This window comes from Struthio camelus, chromosome 32, assembly GCF_040807025.1.
Source record: "Struthio camelus isolate bStrCam1 chromosome 32, bStrCam1.hap1, whole genome shotgun sequence".
Lineage (NCBI taxonomy): Eukaryota > Metazoa > Chordata > Aves > Struthioniformes > Struthionidae > Struthio > Struthio camelus.
This window is the reverse complement of record NC_090973.1, coordinates 1,092,052-1,106,679: the sequence shown is the minus strand read 5'-3', so window position 1 is coordinate 1,106,679 and position 14,628 is coordinate 1,092,052. Positions and strand designations below refer to the sequence as shown.

The following is a 14,628-nucleotide window of genomic DNA, read 5'->3' as shown; positions in this document are numbered from 1 at the left end:
GGGGCCCAGGCGTCCGGGAGCCGCAGGCAGTCGAGGGGCCCAGGCGTCCGGGTGCCCCCAGCCGACCCCCTTCAGCTCCTGTCCCAGGGACCCCGGCGTCCGGGGGCATCTGCGAGGGTCCCCCGGACGCCTGGGCCCCTCGCACACCTGGGCCCTCTGTGCAGTGGGGGGGGGGGGCGGCCACACGGGGGCGCCCGGACGCCTGGGCCCTCTCTCCTCAAGACCCCTCCCCCCACCTCGAGCACCGGGCCCAGGCGTCCGGGCGACCCCCCGCCCCCAACCGGGAAACGCGGCCCCGCCCCCTCCACCTCATTTGCATAGCCCCTCCCGGAGGCCCCCCACCACCGAGAGCGCGGGGCGGAGCGGCCGCAGGGGAGGGCGGCGGGCTGGTTGGCGCCGCCTCTCGATGGTCAGCGCGGAGGGGACGCTCTGCCTCGCGCCGTCTCTATGGCCGCCCCCCCCCCACTCAGCGCCCGGCGCTCTGCCCGCAGTGTCTCTATGGTCTTCTGGGCGGAGGGGCGGTCTGCGACGCCTCTCGATGGTCGCCTGGAGGAGCGACCCTCTGGGACACCCTCGCCCCATGGTCATGTGGCTCCTCTGGGCCGGCCTCCAGCTCGTCTCTATGGTCTCCCGGCACAGGGACACTCTGGGATCCCCCCTCCACATCTCTATGGTGCAGGGGCCGCCTGCAACCTTCCCAGCCCCGTTTCTATGATTCCCCCCCCAACTCTCTATGGTCACCAGCAGACGGCCTCTCTGGTACCTCTTCACCCCGCTCTCTATGGCTTTGTCCAGCAGCCATGATCACGGGTAGGGGGGAGTGATGCACTCCCAGCCCGGACACCTGGGCCCTCCCGGACGCCTGGGCCCCTCCCGGACGCCTGGGCCCTCCCGGACACCTGGGCCCCTCCCCGGACACCTGGGCCCCCCCCCGGACACCTGGGCCCCCCCCCGAGAAGTCCCCACACGCAGCTGTGGCTCCAAGCACTTTATTGGAAGGGGGAAGCAACGAGGGTGGCGGGAGGCACCCGTGGGTGCCGGGGCGGCCGTGGGGCACCGTGGGGCTCAGCTGATGCAGATGCGGCGGAAGTCGCGGGCGCCGAAGGTGGCATGGAGCACCCATGGGTGCTGTAGGACACCCACGGAGGACCCCCGGGTGCTGTAGGACACCTGTGGGTGCTGTAGGGCACCCGTGGGTGCTGCAGGACACCCGTAGGGCGCCGGGGGGCTCAGCTGATGTAGACGCGGTGGAAGTCGTGGGCGCCGAAGGCGGCGTTGCACTCGGGGCACTTGCGCTGGCGGGTGCGGTGGTGGCCCCAGACGGTGTAGGACACCCGTGGGAGCTGTAGGGCACCCGTGGGTGCTGCAGGGCGCCGGGGGGCTCAGCTGATGTAGACGCGGTGGAAGTCGTGGGCGCCGAAGGCGGCGTTGCACTTGGGGCACTTGCGCTGGCGGGTGTCGTAGCGGCTCTTGACGCACTCGAAGCAGAAGACGTGGAAGCACTTGGTGAGGACGGCGTCCTTCTTGCGGGCGTTGCAGCAGGGGCAGGTGAGGCGCGCCTGGGTTGGGGGGGGCACCGCGCCCGGGGGTCAGCCCCACGGCGCCGCCGGGCTCCCAGCCCCACGCCGTCCCCCCCCCCCACCGCGCGCCCACCCCGCGCACCCGGTACTCCTTGATCTCCTCCTGCAGGATCTGGTCGGCGTCGGCGTAGACCTCCACCTTGCGCTGCTTCTCCAGCTTCCGGCGCAGCCGCGACAGCTCCTCCTGCCCGGGGCGGGGGGCGGCCGTGGGGCTCGGCCACCCGCCCCACGGACGCCCGAGCCGCCCGCAGCCCCACGGATGCCCAGCGGGGTCTCCCAGAGCCCCACGGCCACCCCATGGCCACCCCATAGGACCTCCCAGAGCCCCAGGAAGCCTCCTAGAGCCCCAGGGCCACCCCCTAGGACCTCCCAGAGCCCCAGGGGACCTCTTAGAGCCCCACAAGACCACCTAAAGCCCCAGGAGACCTCCTAGAGCCCCACAACCACCCCATAGGACCTCCCAGAGCCCCAGAGGGGGCCTCCTAGAGCTCCACCACCACCCCATAGGAGCTCCCAGAACCCCAGGGGGCCTCCTAGAGCCCCATGGCCACCTCATACGACCTCCCAAAGCCCCAAGGGACCTCCTAGAGCCCCACGGCCACCCCATAGGACCTCCCAGAACCCCAAGGGGGGCCTCTTAGAGCCTCACGGCCACCCCATAGGACCTGCCAGAGCCCCACGGCCACCCCACAGGACTGCCCAGAACCCCAGGGGGGGCCTCCCAGAGCCCCATGGAGCTTCCTAGAGCCCCACAGCCACCCCATGGCCACCTGTAGGATCTCCCAGAGCCCCATGAAGCCTCCCAGAGCCCCACAGCCACCCCACAGTACCCCACAGAGCCCCTTGGGCACTATAGAGCCCCCGATCACCCTAAAGTGCCCCACAGAGCCCCCCCTTCACCCCATAGCACCTCACAGAGTCCCACAGACACCCCATAGGGCACTCCAGTCACCCCATAGACCACCTCGGGCACCCCACAGAACCTCCTGGTCACCTCATTGCACCCCATAGAACCTCATGGCCACCCCACAGAACCCCATACAGCCCCTCGGGTACCCCACAGAGCTCCTTGGGCACCCCATACAGCCCCCCCAGTCACCCCACAGCACCCCATAGAGCCCCTTGGGCACCTCATAGAGCCCCTTGGCCACCCCACAGCACCCCATACAGCCCTTTGGCCACCCCACAGAGCCCCTCAGTCACCCCATAGCACCCCACAGAGCCTCCTGGTCACCCCATAGCACCCCACAGAGCCCCCCAGTCACCCCATAGCACCCCATAGTGCTCCTTAGGCACCCCACAGAGCCCCCCCAGTCACCCCACAGAGCCTCCTGGTCACCCCATTGCACCCCCTAGAGCTCCTTGGTCAACCTCACAGCACCCCATACAACTGCTTGGGCACCCCATAGAGCCCCTTGGGCACCCCATAGCACCCCGCAGAGCCCCCCAGTCACCCCACAGCACCCCATAGAGCCCCTTGGCCACCCCACAGAGCCCCTCAGTCACCCCATAGCACCCCACAGAGCCCTTCAGTCACCCCACAGCACCCCACAGAGCCTCCTGATCACCCCATAGAGCCCCTTGGCCACCCCATAGGGTCTCCTGGTCACCCCATAGCACCCCATAGCGGCCCCCCCACCAGGCCCCTTTAGCCCCCCCAGCCCCACCTGGGCCCGCTTGAGGCTGAGCGACTCCTTGTCCTTGGCGGCGCGGTTCTCGGCGGCGCAGGCCTGCAGCTCGCGCAGCCGGGCCTGCACGTGCTCGCCCTGCGCCCGCAGGTCCTCGGCCAGCTGCGCCGCCTCCACCGCCTGCCGAGGCCCGGACGCCTGGGTCCCGTGTGCCGGGGGGTGGGGGGGCCCGGACGCCTGGGTCCCCCCAAGCACCCGATGGGGATGTAGGATCCCCCAACCCGGACGCCTGGGTCCCCCAGACACCCAATGGGGACACGGGACCCCCCCGACCCGGACGCCTGGGTCCCCCCAAGCACCCATTGGGGATGTAGGATCCCCGGACCAGGACGCCTGGGTCCCCCAGATACCCAATGGGGACATGGGACCTCCCCGACCCAGACACCTGGGTCCTCCAGACACCTGATGGGGATGCCGGATCCCCTGACCTAGACAACTGGGTCCTCCAGACACCCAATGGGGACATGGGACCCCCTGACCAGGACCAGGATGCCTGGGTCCTCCAGGCACCCAATAGGGACATGAGACCCCCTGACCCGGACACCTGGGTCCTCCAGGCACCCAATGGTGACCCAATGGTGGCACCCAATGGTGCTTGGAGGACACCTGGGTCCTCCAAGCACCCATTGGGGATGTGGGATCCCCTGACCTAGACGCCTGGGTCCTCCAAGCACCCGATGGGGATGTGGGATCCCCCGACCAGGACACCTGGGTCCTCCATGCACCCAATAGGGACACGGGACCCCCCGATCCAGATGCCTGGGTCCTCCAGACACCCAATGAGAACATGAGACCCTCCTGACCCAGATCCCTGGGTCCTCCAGACACCCAATGGGGACATGAGACCCCCTGACCCGGACACCTGGGTCCTCCAGACACCCAATGAGGACATGAGACCCCCCTAACCTGGACACCTGGGTCCTCCAGGCACCCAATGCTGACATGGGACCCCTGACCGAGACACCTGGGTCCTCCAGACACCCAATGGAGACACGGCGCCCACCCAACCTGGACACTTGGGTCCTCCAGATGCCCAATGGGGACGTGAGACCCCCCGACCCAGACACCTGGGTCCTCCAGGCACCCCATGGGGACACGGGACCCCACCCCCAACCCGGACGCCTGGGTCCCCGACGGCGGACCTCACCTTCCTCTTGTTGAGCTCGAGGGCCTGCGAGCGCAGCGCCAGCTCCTTCTCCACCGAGCCCAGGCTGCCCTGCAGCACCCGCTCCTTCTCCTCCAGCTTCTGCACCACCAGCAGTTGGGCGTCCACCTGGCGACACAGCCCGGACGCCTGGGTCCCTCGCCAGATATGGGGTGGGGGGTGGGGGGGAAAGGACAGGGGAAGGACGGGGGTCCCACCTGGGCCTTGAGGGCCAGCACCTGCTCGGCCAGCTCGTCCTTCTCCTCGCGCAGCAGCTTGTGGATCTGGTTGGCCTTGATGCGCTCCGACATGAGCTTGAAGTTGGCGTCGTCCTTCTCGCGCAGCTGCTGCAGCAGCCGCAGGTTCTGCTCCTGCATGTCCTCGAAGGCCTGGCCCGTCACGTCCATCTCCGACAGCAGCGCCTCCTCCTCCTGCCGCCGGCCGCGACGGCGTGGCCGCCGCCGTGACGTCATCGCCGGCCCTGACGTCATCACCGACGGGACGTTCCCGCCCTCCCAACCCCAACCCCTGGCGCCCCGAGCGTGGCGGCCGGCCGGCGCCGTCTCGGTGGCTCGGGGAGTCTTCTTGGGGACCGCAGGCCCCACCCACGCCGCCGCAGGCCACGCCCACCTCCACCAGGCCACGCCCACCTCCACCAGGCCACGCCCCCACCCCACCCACCCACCCCCCAACCAGGAGATGCCTGTGGCCGGCGGTGGCTTCGTTGCCTTCGGGGAGGGGGTGAGTCCCGCCCACCGGGCACCAGGCCACGCCCATGCTGCCCTAGGCCACGCCCACCACACCCAGGCCACGCCCCCAGCTCCCCCCAGGCCACGCCCCCACCTCCAACCCCCACCTGGGGCTGCCCATGGCCGGTGGTGGCCTCATTGCTCCCAGGGAGAGGGTAAGTCCCGCCCACCGGGAACCAGGCCACGCCCACCATGCCCCAGGCCACGCCCCTGCTGCCCCAGGTCACGCCCACCACCCCCAGGACACGCCCCCCTCCCCACCAGGGGCTGCCCATGGCCGGCAGTGGATTTGTTGGCTCTGCTCAGGGGGTAAGCCCCGCCCACTGGGCCACAGACCACGCCCACGTTGCCCTTAGCCCCGCCCACCTCCTCCAGGCCACGCCCCCCCCACCAGGGGCTCCCTGTGGCTGGCTGTGGCCTCATTGCCTCCAGAGAGGGGACAGGCCCCACCCCTCTGGGCATCAGGCCACGCCCATTCCCCCAGGCCCCACCCACCTCCTCTGGGCCACGCCCCCTACCAGGCCACGCCCCCCTCCCTCTACCTCCCGCAGCAGCTCCACCCCTCCCCCAGCAGGATCCTCCCCCACCGCATGACCCCACCCCCCGGGGCAGCCCCAGGCCCCGCCCGCCTCGAGCAAGCCACGCCCCCGGCGTCCAAGCCCCGCCCCCCGGCCAGCAAGCCCCGCCCACCTGCTTGGTGGCCGCCAGCTTCTTCTGCAGGTGCTCGATCTGCTCCTCGGCCAGGCGGATGCGGCGCAGGGCGTCCTCGTCCGCCAGCTTCTTGCTCTCGCGCCGCTCGCGCTCCTCCAGCTCCCGCGCCCGCCCCCGCAGCTCCTCCACCTGCCCCCCGGCCCCACACGTCACCACGGGCCGCGATATGTCACGACACGTCGCGATACGTCGCGATACGTCACGATACGTCACGATACGTCGCGACACGGGGGGGGCCCCGGCCCCGCTCGCCCTCCTCCAGCTCCCGCCCCCGTAGCTCCTCCACCTGCCCCCCGGCCCCACACGTCACCACGGGCCGCGATATGTCGCGACACGTCGCGATACGTCGCAATACGTCACGATACGTCACGATACGTCGCGACACGGGGGGGGCCCCGGCCCCGCTCGCCCTCCTCCAGCTCCCGCCCCCGCAGCTCCTCCACCTGCCCCCCGGCCCCACACGTCACCACGGGCCGCGATATGTCGCGACACGTCGCGATACGTCGCGATACGTCACGATACGTCACGATATGTCGCGACACGGGGGGGCCCCGGCCCCGCTCGCCCTCCTCCAGCTCCCGCCCCCACAGCTCCTCCACCTGCCCCCAGCCCCACACATCGCCACGGGCCGCGACATGTCGTGACACGTCGCGATACGTCGCGATATGTCGCGACATGGGGGGGCCCCGGCCCCGCTCGCCCTCCTCCAGCTCCCGCCCCCGCCCCCGCAGCTCCTCCACCTGCCCCCCGGCCCCACACGTCACCACGGGCCGCGATACGTTGCGATATGTCGCGACATGGGGGGGCACCGGCCCCGCTCGCCCTCCTCCAGCTCCCGCGCCCGCCCCCGCAGCTCCTCCACCTGCCCCCCGGCCCCACACGTCACCACGGGCCGCGATATGTCACGACACGTCGCGACACGTCGCGATACGTCACGATATGTCGCGACACGGGGGGCCCCGGCCCCGCTCGCCCTCCTCCAGCTCCCGCCCCCGCAGCTCCTCCACCTGCCCCCCGGCCCCACACGTCACCACGGGCCGCGATATGTCGCGACACGTCGCGACACGTCGCGATACGTCGCGATACGTCGCGACACGGGGGGGGCCCCGGCCCCGCTCGCCCTCCTCCAGCTCCCGCCCCCGCAGCTCCTCCACCTGCCCCCCGGCCCCACACGTCACCACGGGCCGCGATATGTCACGACACGTCGCGATACGTCGCGATACGTCACGATACGTCACGATACGTCGCGACACGGGGGGGGCCCCGGCCCCGCTCGCCCTCCTCCAGCTCCCGCCCCCGTAGCTCCTCCACCTGCCCCCCGGCCCCACACGTCACCACGGGCCGCGATATGTCGCGACACGTCGCGATACGTCGCAATACGTCACGATACGTCACGATACGTCGCGACACGGGGGGGGCCCCGGCCCCGCTCGCCCTCCTCCAGCTCCCGCCCCCGCAGCTCCTCCACCTGCCCCCCGGCCCCACACGTCACCACGGGCCGCGATATGTCGCGACACGTCGCGATACGTCGCGATACGTCACGATACGTCACGATATGTCGCGACACGGGGGGGCCCCGGCCCCGCTCGCCCTCCTCCAGCTCCCGCCCCCACAGCTCCTCCACCTGCCCCCAGCCCCACACATCGCCACGGGCCGCGACATGTCGTGACACGTCGCGATACGTCGCGATATGTCGCGACATGGGGGGGCCCCGGCCCCGCTCGCCCTCCTCCAGCTCCCGCCCCCGCCCCCGCAGCTCCTCCACCTGCCCCCCGGCCCCACACGTCACCACGGGCCGCGATACGTTGCGATATGTCGCGACATGGGGGGGCACCGGCCCCGCTCGCCCTCCTCCAGCTCCCGCGCCCGCCCCCGCAGCTCCTCCACCTGCCCCCCGGCCCCACACGTCACCACGGGCCGCGATATGTCACGACACGTCGCGACACGTCGCGATACGTCACGATATGTCGCGACACGGGGGGCCCCGGCCCCGCTCGCCCTCCTCCAGCTCCCGCCCCCGCAGCTCCTCCACCTGCCCCCCGGCCCCACACGTCACCACGGGCCGCGATATGTCGCGACACGTCGCGACACGTCGCGATACGTCACGATACGTCGCGACACGGGGGGCCCCGGCCCCGCTCGCCCTCCTCCAGCTCCCGCCCCCGCAGCTCCTCCACCTGCCCCCCGGCCCCACACGTCGCCACGGGCCGCGATATGTCACGACACGTCGCGACACGTCGCGATACGTCGCGATATGTCACGACACGGGGGGGGCCCGGCCCCGCTCGCCCTCCTCCAGCTCCCGCCCCCGCAGCTCCTCCACCTGCCCCCCGGCCCCACACGTCACCACGGGCTGCGATATGTCACGACACGTTGCGACACGTCGCGATACATCGTGACACGGGGGGGCCCCGGCCCCGCTCGCCCTCCTCCAGCTCCCGCCCCCGCAGCTCCTCCACCTGCCCCCCGCCCCACACGTCGCCACGGGCCGCGATATGTCACGACACGTCGCGATATATCGCGATATGTCGCGACACGGGGGGCCCCGGCCCCGCTCACCCTCCTCCAGCTCCCGCCCCCGCAGCTCCTCCACCTGCCCCCCGGCCCCACGCGTCGCGACAGGCCATAACGCACCGTGACATGTCGCGACATGCCGTGACGCGCCCCAACACGTCGTGACACATCCCTGACACGCAATAACATGCCACGATACGGGAGGGCGCCGGGAGCTGGATGAGGAGCCCCCATGTCACCCCCCCCGCACACACACACACCCCTCCTCGGGCCAACGCGACGCGCCATGAACACGCGACGCCACGGGACGACACGCCACGGGACGACACGCCACGGGACGACACGCCACGGGACGACACGCAACGCCACGGGACGACACGCCCTGGGACGACACGCAATGACACGGGACGACACGCAACGACGCGACACGCAACGCCACGGGACGACACGCCCTGGGACGACACGCAATGACACGGGACGACACGCAACGACGCGACACGCAACGCCACGGGACGACACGCCCTGGGACGACACGCAATGACACGGGACGACACGCAACGACGCGACACGCAACGCCACGGGACGACACGCAATGACACGGGACGACACGCAACGCCACGGGACGACACGCAACGCCACGACACGCAATGACACGGGACGACACGCAACGCCACGGGACGACACGCCACAGGACGGGACGCCCCCAGAGCAGCAGCGCCACGCGCTCCCCCAGGCGCGTGTGACGGGGAGGCGCGCGCAGGCGTGCGCAGGCGTGTGCAGGCGTGCGCAGGCGTGTGCAGGCGTGCGCGGGCGTGCGCAGGCGTGTGCGGGCGCGCGCTCACCTCGGCCTTGCTCTTGCGCTCGGCGGCCATGAGCTGCACCTTGTCGCGCTGCTCCTTGGGCGCCGACTTGTACATGTCCAGCAGCAGCTTCATCTCCTTCTGGCTCTCCTGCGCCTTCCTGCGCACGCGGGGCACACGCGTGTGCGCACGCGGGGCGGCCGGCTCCCCCCCCCGGCCCCCGGTGGAGAGGGGGTGGGGGGGGAGCGGTCCCGCGCCGCCCCTCGCCCCCCCATTTCTGCTCCCGCCCCGCAATGCATGCACGCACGCCGCCGCCGGGCGCACACGCGTGTCGTTGGCGTGTTTGAGCCGCGGCAGAGCTAGAGACCTGCCAGACCTCCCGGAACGGCCCCCCCCCCCCTCCCCCCGTAACAGCCCCCTGACCCCCAGAGGTGCCCCCAGCCCCCCGTAGGTGCCCCCAATACCCCCGTAGGTGCCCCCAGCCCCCCCGTAGGTGCCCCCTGACCCCCAGAGGTGCCCCCAGACCCCCCGTAGGCGCCCCAAATACCCCCAGAGGTGCCCCCAGACCCCCCGTAGGCGCCCCCAATACCCCCAGAGGTGCCCCCAGCCCCCCGTAGGTGCCCCCTGACCCCCAGAGGTGCCCCCAGACCCCCCGTAGGCGCCCCCAATACCCCCGTAGGTGCCCCCAGCCCCCCCGTAGGTGCCCCCTGACCCCCAGAGGTGCCCCCAGACCCCCCGTAGGTGCCCCCAATACCCCCATAGGTGCCCCCAGCCCCCTATAGGTGCCCCCAATACCCCCAGAGGTGCCCCCAGCCCCCCGTAGGTGCCCCCTGACCCCCAGAGGTGCCCCCAGACCCCCCGTAGGCACCCCCAATACCCCCACAGATCCCCCCAGCCCCCCATAAGTGCCCCCAATACCCCCATTGCTTCCCCCAGGCCCCCATAGGTGCCCCCAATACCCCGTAGGCACCCCCAATACCCCCATAGCTGCCCCTAGCCCCCCATAGGTGCCCCCAGCCCCCCCGTAGGTGCCCCCAATACACCCATAGCTTCCCCCAGCGCCCCCATGGGTGCCCCCAATACCCCCAGAGCTTACCCCAGCCCCCCATAGGCACCCCGAATACCCCCCTAGATCCCCCCAGCCCCCCCGTAGGTGCCCCCCATACCCCCAGAGGGGCCCCCAGCCCCCTGAATACCCCCCTAGATCCCCCCAGCCCCCCCGTAGGTGCCCCCAATACCCCCATAGATCCCCCCAACCCCCCGTAGGCGCCCCCAATACCCTCCTAGATCCCCCCAGCCCCCCCGTAGGTGCCCCCAATACCCCCAGAGGTGCCCCCAGACCCCCGAATACCCCCCTAGATCACCCCAGCCCCCCCATAGGTGCCCCTAATACCCCTAGAGGGGCCCCCAGCCCCCCGTAGGTGCCCCCAATACCCCCATAGATCCCCCCAACCCCCCGTAGGCGCTCCCCATACCCCCCTAGATCCCCCCAGCCCCCCGTAGGCACCCCCAATACCCCCATAGATCCCCCCAACCCCCCGTAGGCGCCCCCCATACCCCCCTAGATCCCCCCAGCCCCCCCTAGGCGCCCCCAATACCCCCCTAGATCCCCCCAACCCCCCGTAGGCGCCCCCAATACCCCCCTAGATCCCCCCAGCCTCCCCTAGGCACCCCCCACCCCCCCGTAGTCGCCCCCAATACCCCCATAGATCCCCCCAACCCCCCGTAGGCACCCCCAATGCCCCCATAGATCCCCCCAGCCCCCCGTAGGCACCCCCAAAACCCCCCTAGATCCCCCCAGCCCCCCCTAGGCGCCCCCAATACCCCCCTAGATCCCCCCAACCCCCCGTAGGCGCCCCCCATACCCCCCTAGATCCCCCCAGCCTACCCTAGGCACCCCCCACCCCCCCGTAGTCGCCCCCAATACCCCCCTAGATCCCCCCAGCCCCCCCGTAGGCACCCCCCAGCCCCCCGTAGGCGCCCCCAATACCCCCCTAGATCCCCCCAACCCCCCGTAGGCGCCCCCAATACCCCCCTAGATCCCCCCAGCCTCCCCTAGGCACCCCCCACCCCCCCGTAGGCGCCCCCAATACCCCCCTAGATCCCCCCAGCCCCCCCTAGGCGCCCCCAATACCCACCTAGATCCCCCCAACCCCCCGTAGGCGCCCCCAATACCCCCCTAGATCCCCCCAGCCCCCCCTAGGCGCCCCCAATACCCCCCTAGATCCCCCCAACCCCCCGTAGGCGCCCCCAATACCCCCCTAGATCCCCCCAGCCTCCCCTAGGCACCCCCCACCCCCCCGTAGGCGCCCCCAATACCCCCCTAGATCCCCCCAGCCCCCCCTAGGCGCCCCCAATACCCACCTAGATCCCCCCAACCCCCCGTAGGCGCCCCCAATACCCCCCTAGATCCCCCCAGCCCCCCCTAGGCGCCCCCAATACCCCCCTAGATCCCCCCAACCCCCCGTAGGCGCCCCCAATACCCCCCTAGATCCCCCCAGCCTCCCCTAGGCACCCCCCACCCCCCTGTAGTCACCCCCAATACCCCCCTAGATCCCCCCAGCCCCCCCGTAGGTGCCCCCCAGCCCCCCCGGCCCGCCCCCCCGGCTCACTTGAGCTCGGCGCGCAGCTGCTTGAGCAGCTCCGACTCCTTCTTCTTGGGCTCGTCGGGGCCGCCGGGGCCCTTGGGCCTCTCGCGCTCCCGGCCCCGCTCCCGCTCCCGCTCCCGCTCCCGCCAGGCCCCGGCCCGGCCCCCGCCCCCGCCGGGGGGAGGAGGAGCCGCCGCCCGCGGGGGCGGGGCCTCGCGAGGGGGCGGGGCGCCCGCCCCCGCCTCCTCCCCGCCCCCCCCTTCCTGGCGGCCGGGCTCCTCGCGGGGGCGGGGCTGCAGCGGGGGCGGGGGGGGCGGCGGGGGGGGCGGGGGCGGGGCGGCGGCGGGGGCGGGGCCTGGGTTGGGGCCGCCGCCCCCTCCTTCCTCCTCCTCCTTGGGCGGGGCGGCGGCGGGCCCCGCCTCCTCGCTGCTGGGGGCGGGGCCGGCGGCGGCGGTGGAGGGGGGCGGGGCCGGCGGCAGCGGCGGGGGCGGGGCTCCGGCGGGGGGCGGGGCCCCGGTGGTGGTGGTGGTGGTGGTGGTGGGCGGGGCGGCGCCGCTGGCCTGCAGGCGGAGCTGGAGGAGAGGGGGCGGGGTTAGGGGAGGCCCCGCCCCCGCGACCACTGCCCCTCCCCCGGCGCCTTGGCCCCACCCTCTGCCCCGGCCCCGCCCCTTCCACCCTGGCCCCGCCCCTTGTTCTGCTCCCCCCCAGCTTGGCTCCACCCCCCGCAACCGTGGCCACGCCCCCTCCTACCCCCAACCCGGCCCCGCCCCCTGTTGCCCTAGCCCCGCCCCTTGCTCTGCCCCATAAGCTTGGCCCCGCCCCTGCCAGTTTAGCCCCGCCTCTCGTCCCGCCCCCACCAGCTCGGTCCCACCTCCACTGACTTGGCCCCGCCCCCTGCTGCCATAGCCCCGCCCCTCATCCCATGCCCATCATCTTTGAGACCGCCCCCTACTGCCATAGCCCCGCCCCTTATCCTGCCCCCCGCAGCTGTGGCCCCGCCCCTGATGCCATAACCCCGCCCCTCTTCCTGCCCTCACCAGCTTGGCCCCGCCCCCTTGCAGATGTGGCCCCGCCCCCTGCCACCATAGCCCCACCCCTCGTCGTGGCCCCGCCTCCCGCAGCTACGGCCCCGCCCCCACTGCTTTGACCCCGCCCCCCCGCTGTCATAACCCCGCCCCTCTTCCTGCCCCCACCACCTTGGCCCCACCCACCCCCTTGCAGCTGTGGCCCCGCCCCCTGCTGCCTTTGCCCCCGCCCTGTGTCTGCCGCCTCGGCCCCGCCCCCCCATCGCTTGACCCCGCCCCCCATCCGCCTCGGCCCTGCCCCCCACCGCCTCAGCCCCACCCCCATCGCTTGACCCCGCCCCCCGCCGCCTCGGCCCCGCCCCCACCTTGCCGATCTCGGCCTGCACCTCGCGCAGTTTGCGCTTGTAGCGCTGGACGTCGCCCTTGAGCTGGTGGTTGTGGTTCTGGAGGCTGCTGATGAGGTGCCGCATCTCCCGGTTGATGGGGCCTGGCCGGGGGGGGGGGGGGGGGGGACGGAGTCCGGTCAGCGGCCCGGGGCCCCGGCGTCCGGGCCCGGCTCCCCTCCCCCAGCCCACCCCCTCCAACCCCGTCCCGGGCGGTGGGGGGCGGCGGGCTAGAGCGGCCCGTGGGGGAGCGCTGGGGGCACCATAGAGAGGGGCTGGGGGGGGGGAACCATAGAGATGCACCGAGAAAGGGATCAGAGAGAAGGGGGGTACCATAGAGATGGGCTGAGGGGGGGCACCATAGAGATGAGCTTGAGGGGGTACCATAGAGATGTGCTTGGGGGGGCACCATAGAGATGTGCTTGGGGGGGTACCATAGAGATGAACTATAAGGGGGTACCATAGAGATGAGCTTGGGGGGGTACCATAGAGATGAACTATAAGGGGGTACCATAGAGATGAGCTTGGGGGGTACCATAGAGATGCACTAGGGCAGACCATAGAGATGAGCTTGGGGGAGGTACCATAGAGATGAGCTGGGGGGGTACCATAGAGATGCACTAGGGCAGACCATAGAGATGAGCTTGGGGGGGGGTACCATAGAGATGCACTGGGGCAGACCATAGAGATGAGCTATAAGGGGGTACCATAGAGATGCACTGGGGCAGACCATAGAGATGCACTTGGGGGGGCACCATAGAGATGAGCTTGGGGGGGCACCATAGAGATGCACTGGGGCAGACCATAGAGATGCACTTGGGGGGTTACCATAGAGATGAGCTGGGGCAGACCATAGAGATGCACTTGGGGGGGCACCATAGAGATGAGCTGGGGGGGGTACCATAGAGATGCGCTTCGGAAGGCACCATAGAGATGCACCAGGGGAGAGGGGATCACAGAAATGCACCAGGGAGGGAGAACCATAGAGATGTTGGGGGGGGGGGGGAAATCACACCAGAACATCCTATAGACCCCCCCATCCCCCCAATACTATAGAGAACAGCCTAGAGCGTCCCACAGACACCCCCCCCCCGGGGCAGGAGCAACCTAGAGCGCCCCACAAGTAGCTGGGTGGGGGGGGCAACCATAGAGATGGGTGGGACAGCCTAGAGTGCCCTACGGGTATCCCATGGGGCAACACCATAGAGAGGGAAGAAAGAGCAACCTAAAAAATCCCACTGACAGTCAGTGTGTGAAGGGATACCATAGAGACTGGGAGAGAACAGCCTAGGTTGTCCCAGACAGCCGGGGGGGGGCACCATAGAGATGGGGGGAGGAGCAGCCTAGAGCATCCCATACGCTGGGAGGAGGTGGGGCACCACAGACACCCAGCGAGGGGCCTCCAGACTGTCCCCCCCCCCCCCAGGACCATAGAGACCTGGCCGA

At 71.0% G+C, this 14,628-nt stretch overlaps 1 protein-coding gene across 1 annotated transcript in view; it reads right to left on the bottom strand.

Moving 5' to 3' along the window:
- Nucleotides 1–973: 973 nt before the first annotated feature.
- The window catches only part of RNF40 (ring finger protein 40), a 29,302-nt gene continuing 15,647 nt past the window's right edge, over nucleotides 974–14,628 (bottom strand). Inside the window, exons 11-19 of the mRNA XM_068923144.1 lie at nucleotides 13,165–13,286; nucleotides 11,799–12,346; nucleotides 9,229–9,346; nucleotides 5,852–6,001; nucleotides 4,631–4,843; nucleotides 4,416–4,541; nucleotides 3,248–3,388; nucleotides 1,663–1,764; nucleotides 974–1,559 (exon numbers count right to left, since the gene is read on the bottom strand). Coding sequence (XP_068779245.1) covers nucleotides 1,383–1,559; nucleotides 1,663–1,764; nucleotides 3,248–3,388; nucleotides 4,416–4,541; nucleotides 4,631–4,843; nucleotides 5,852–6,001; nucleotides 9,229–9,346; nucleotides 11,799–12,346; nucleotides 13,165–13,286 — 1,697 coding nt within the window. The 3' untranslated portion in view covers nucleotides 974–1,382. The remainder of the gene's footprint in view (nucleotides 1,560–1,662; nucleotides 1,765–3,247; nucleotides 3,389–4,415; nucleotides 4,542–4,630; nucleotides 4,844–5,851; nucleotides 6,002–9,228; nucleotides 9,347–11,798; nucleotides 12,347–13,164; nucleotides 13,287–14,628) is intronic.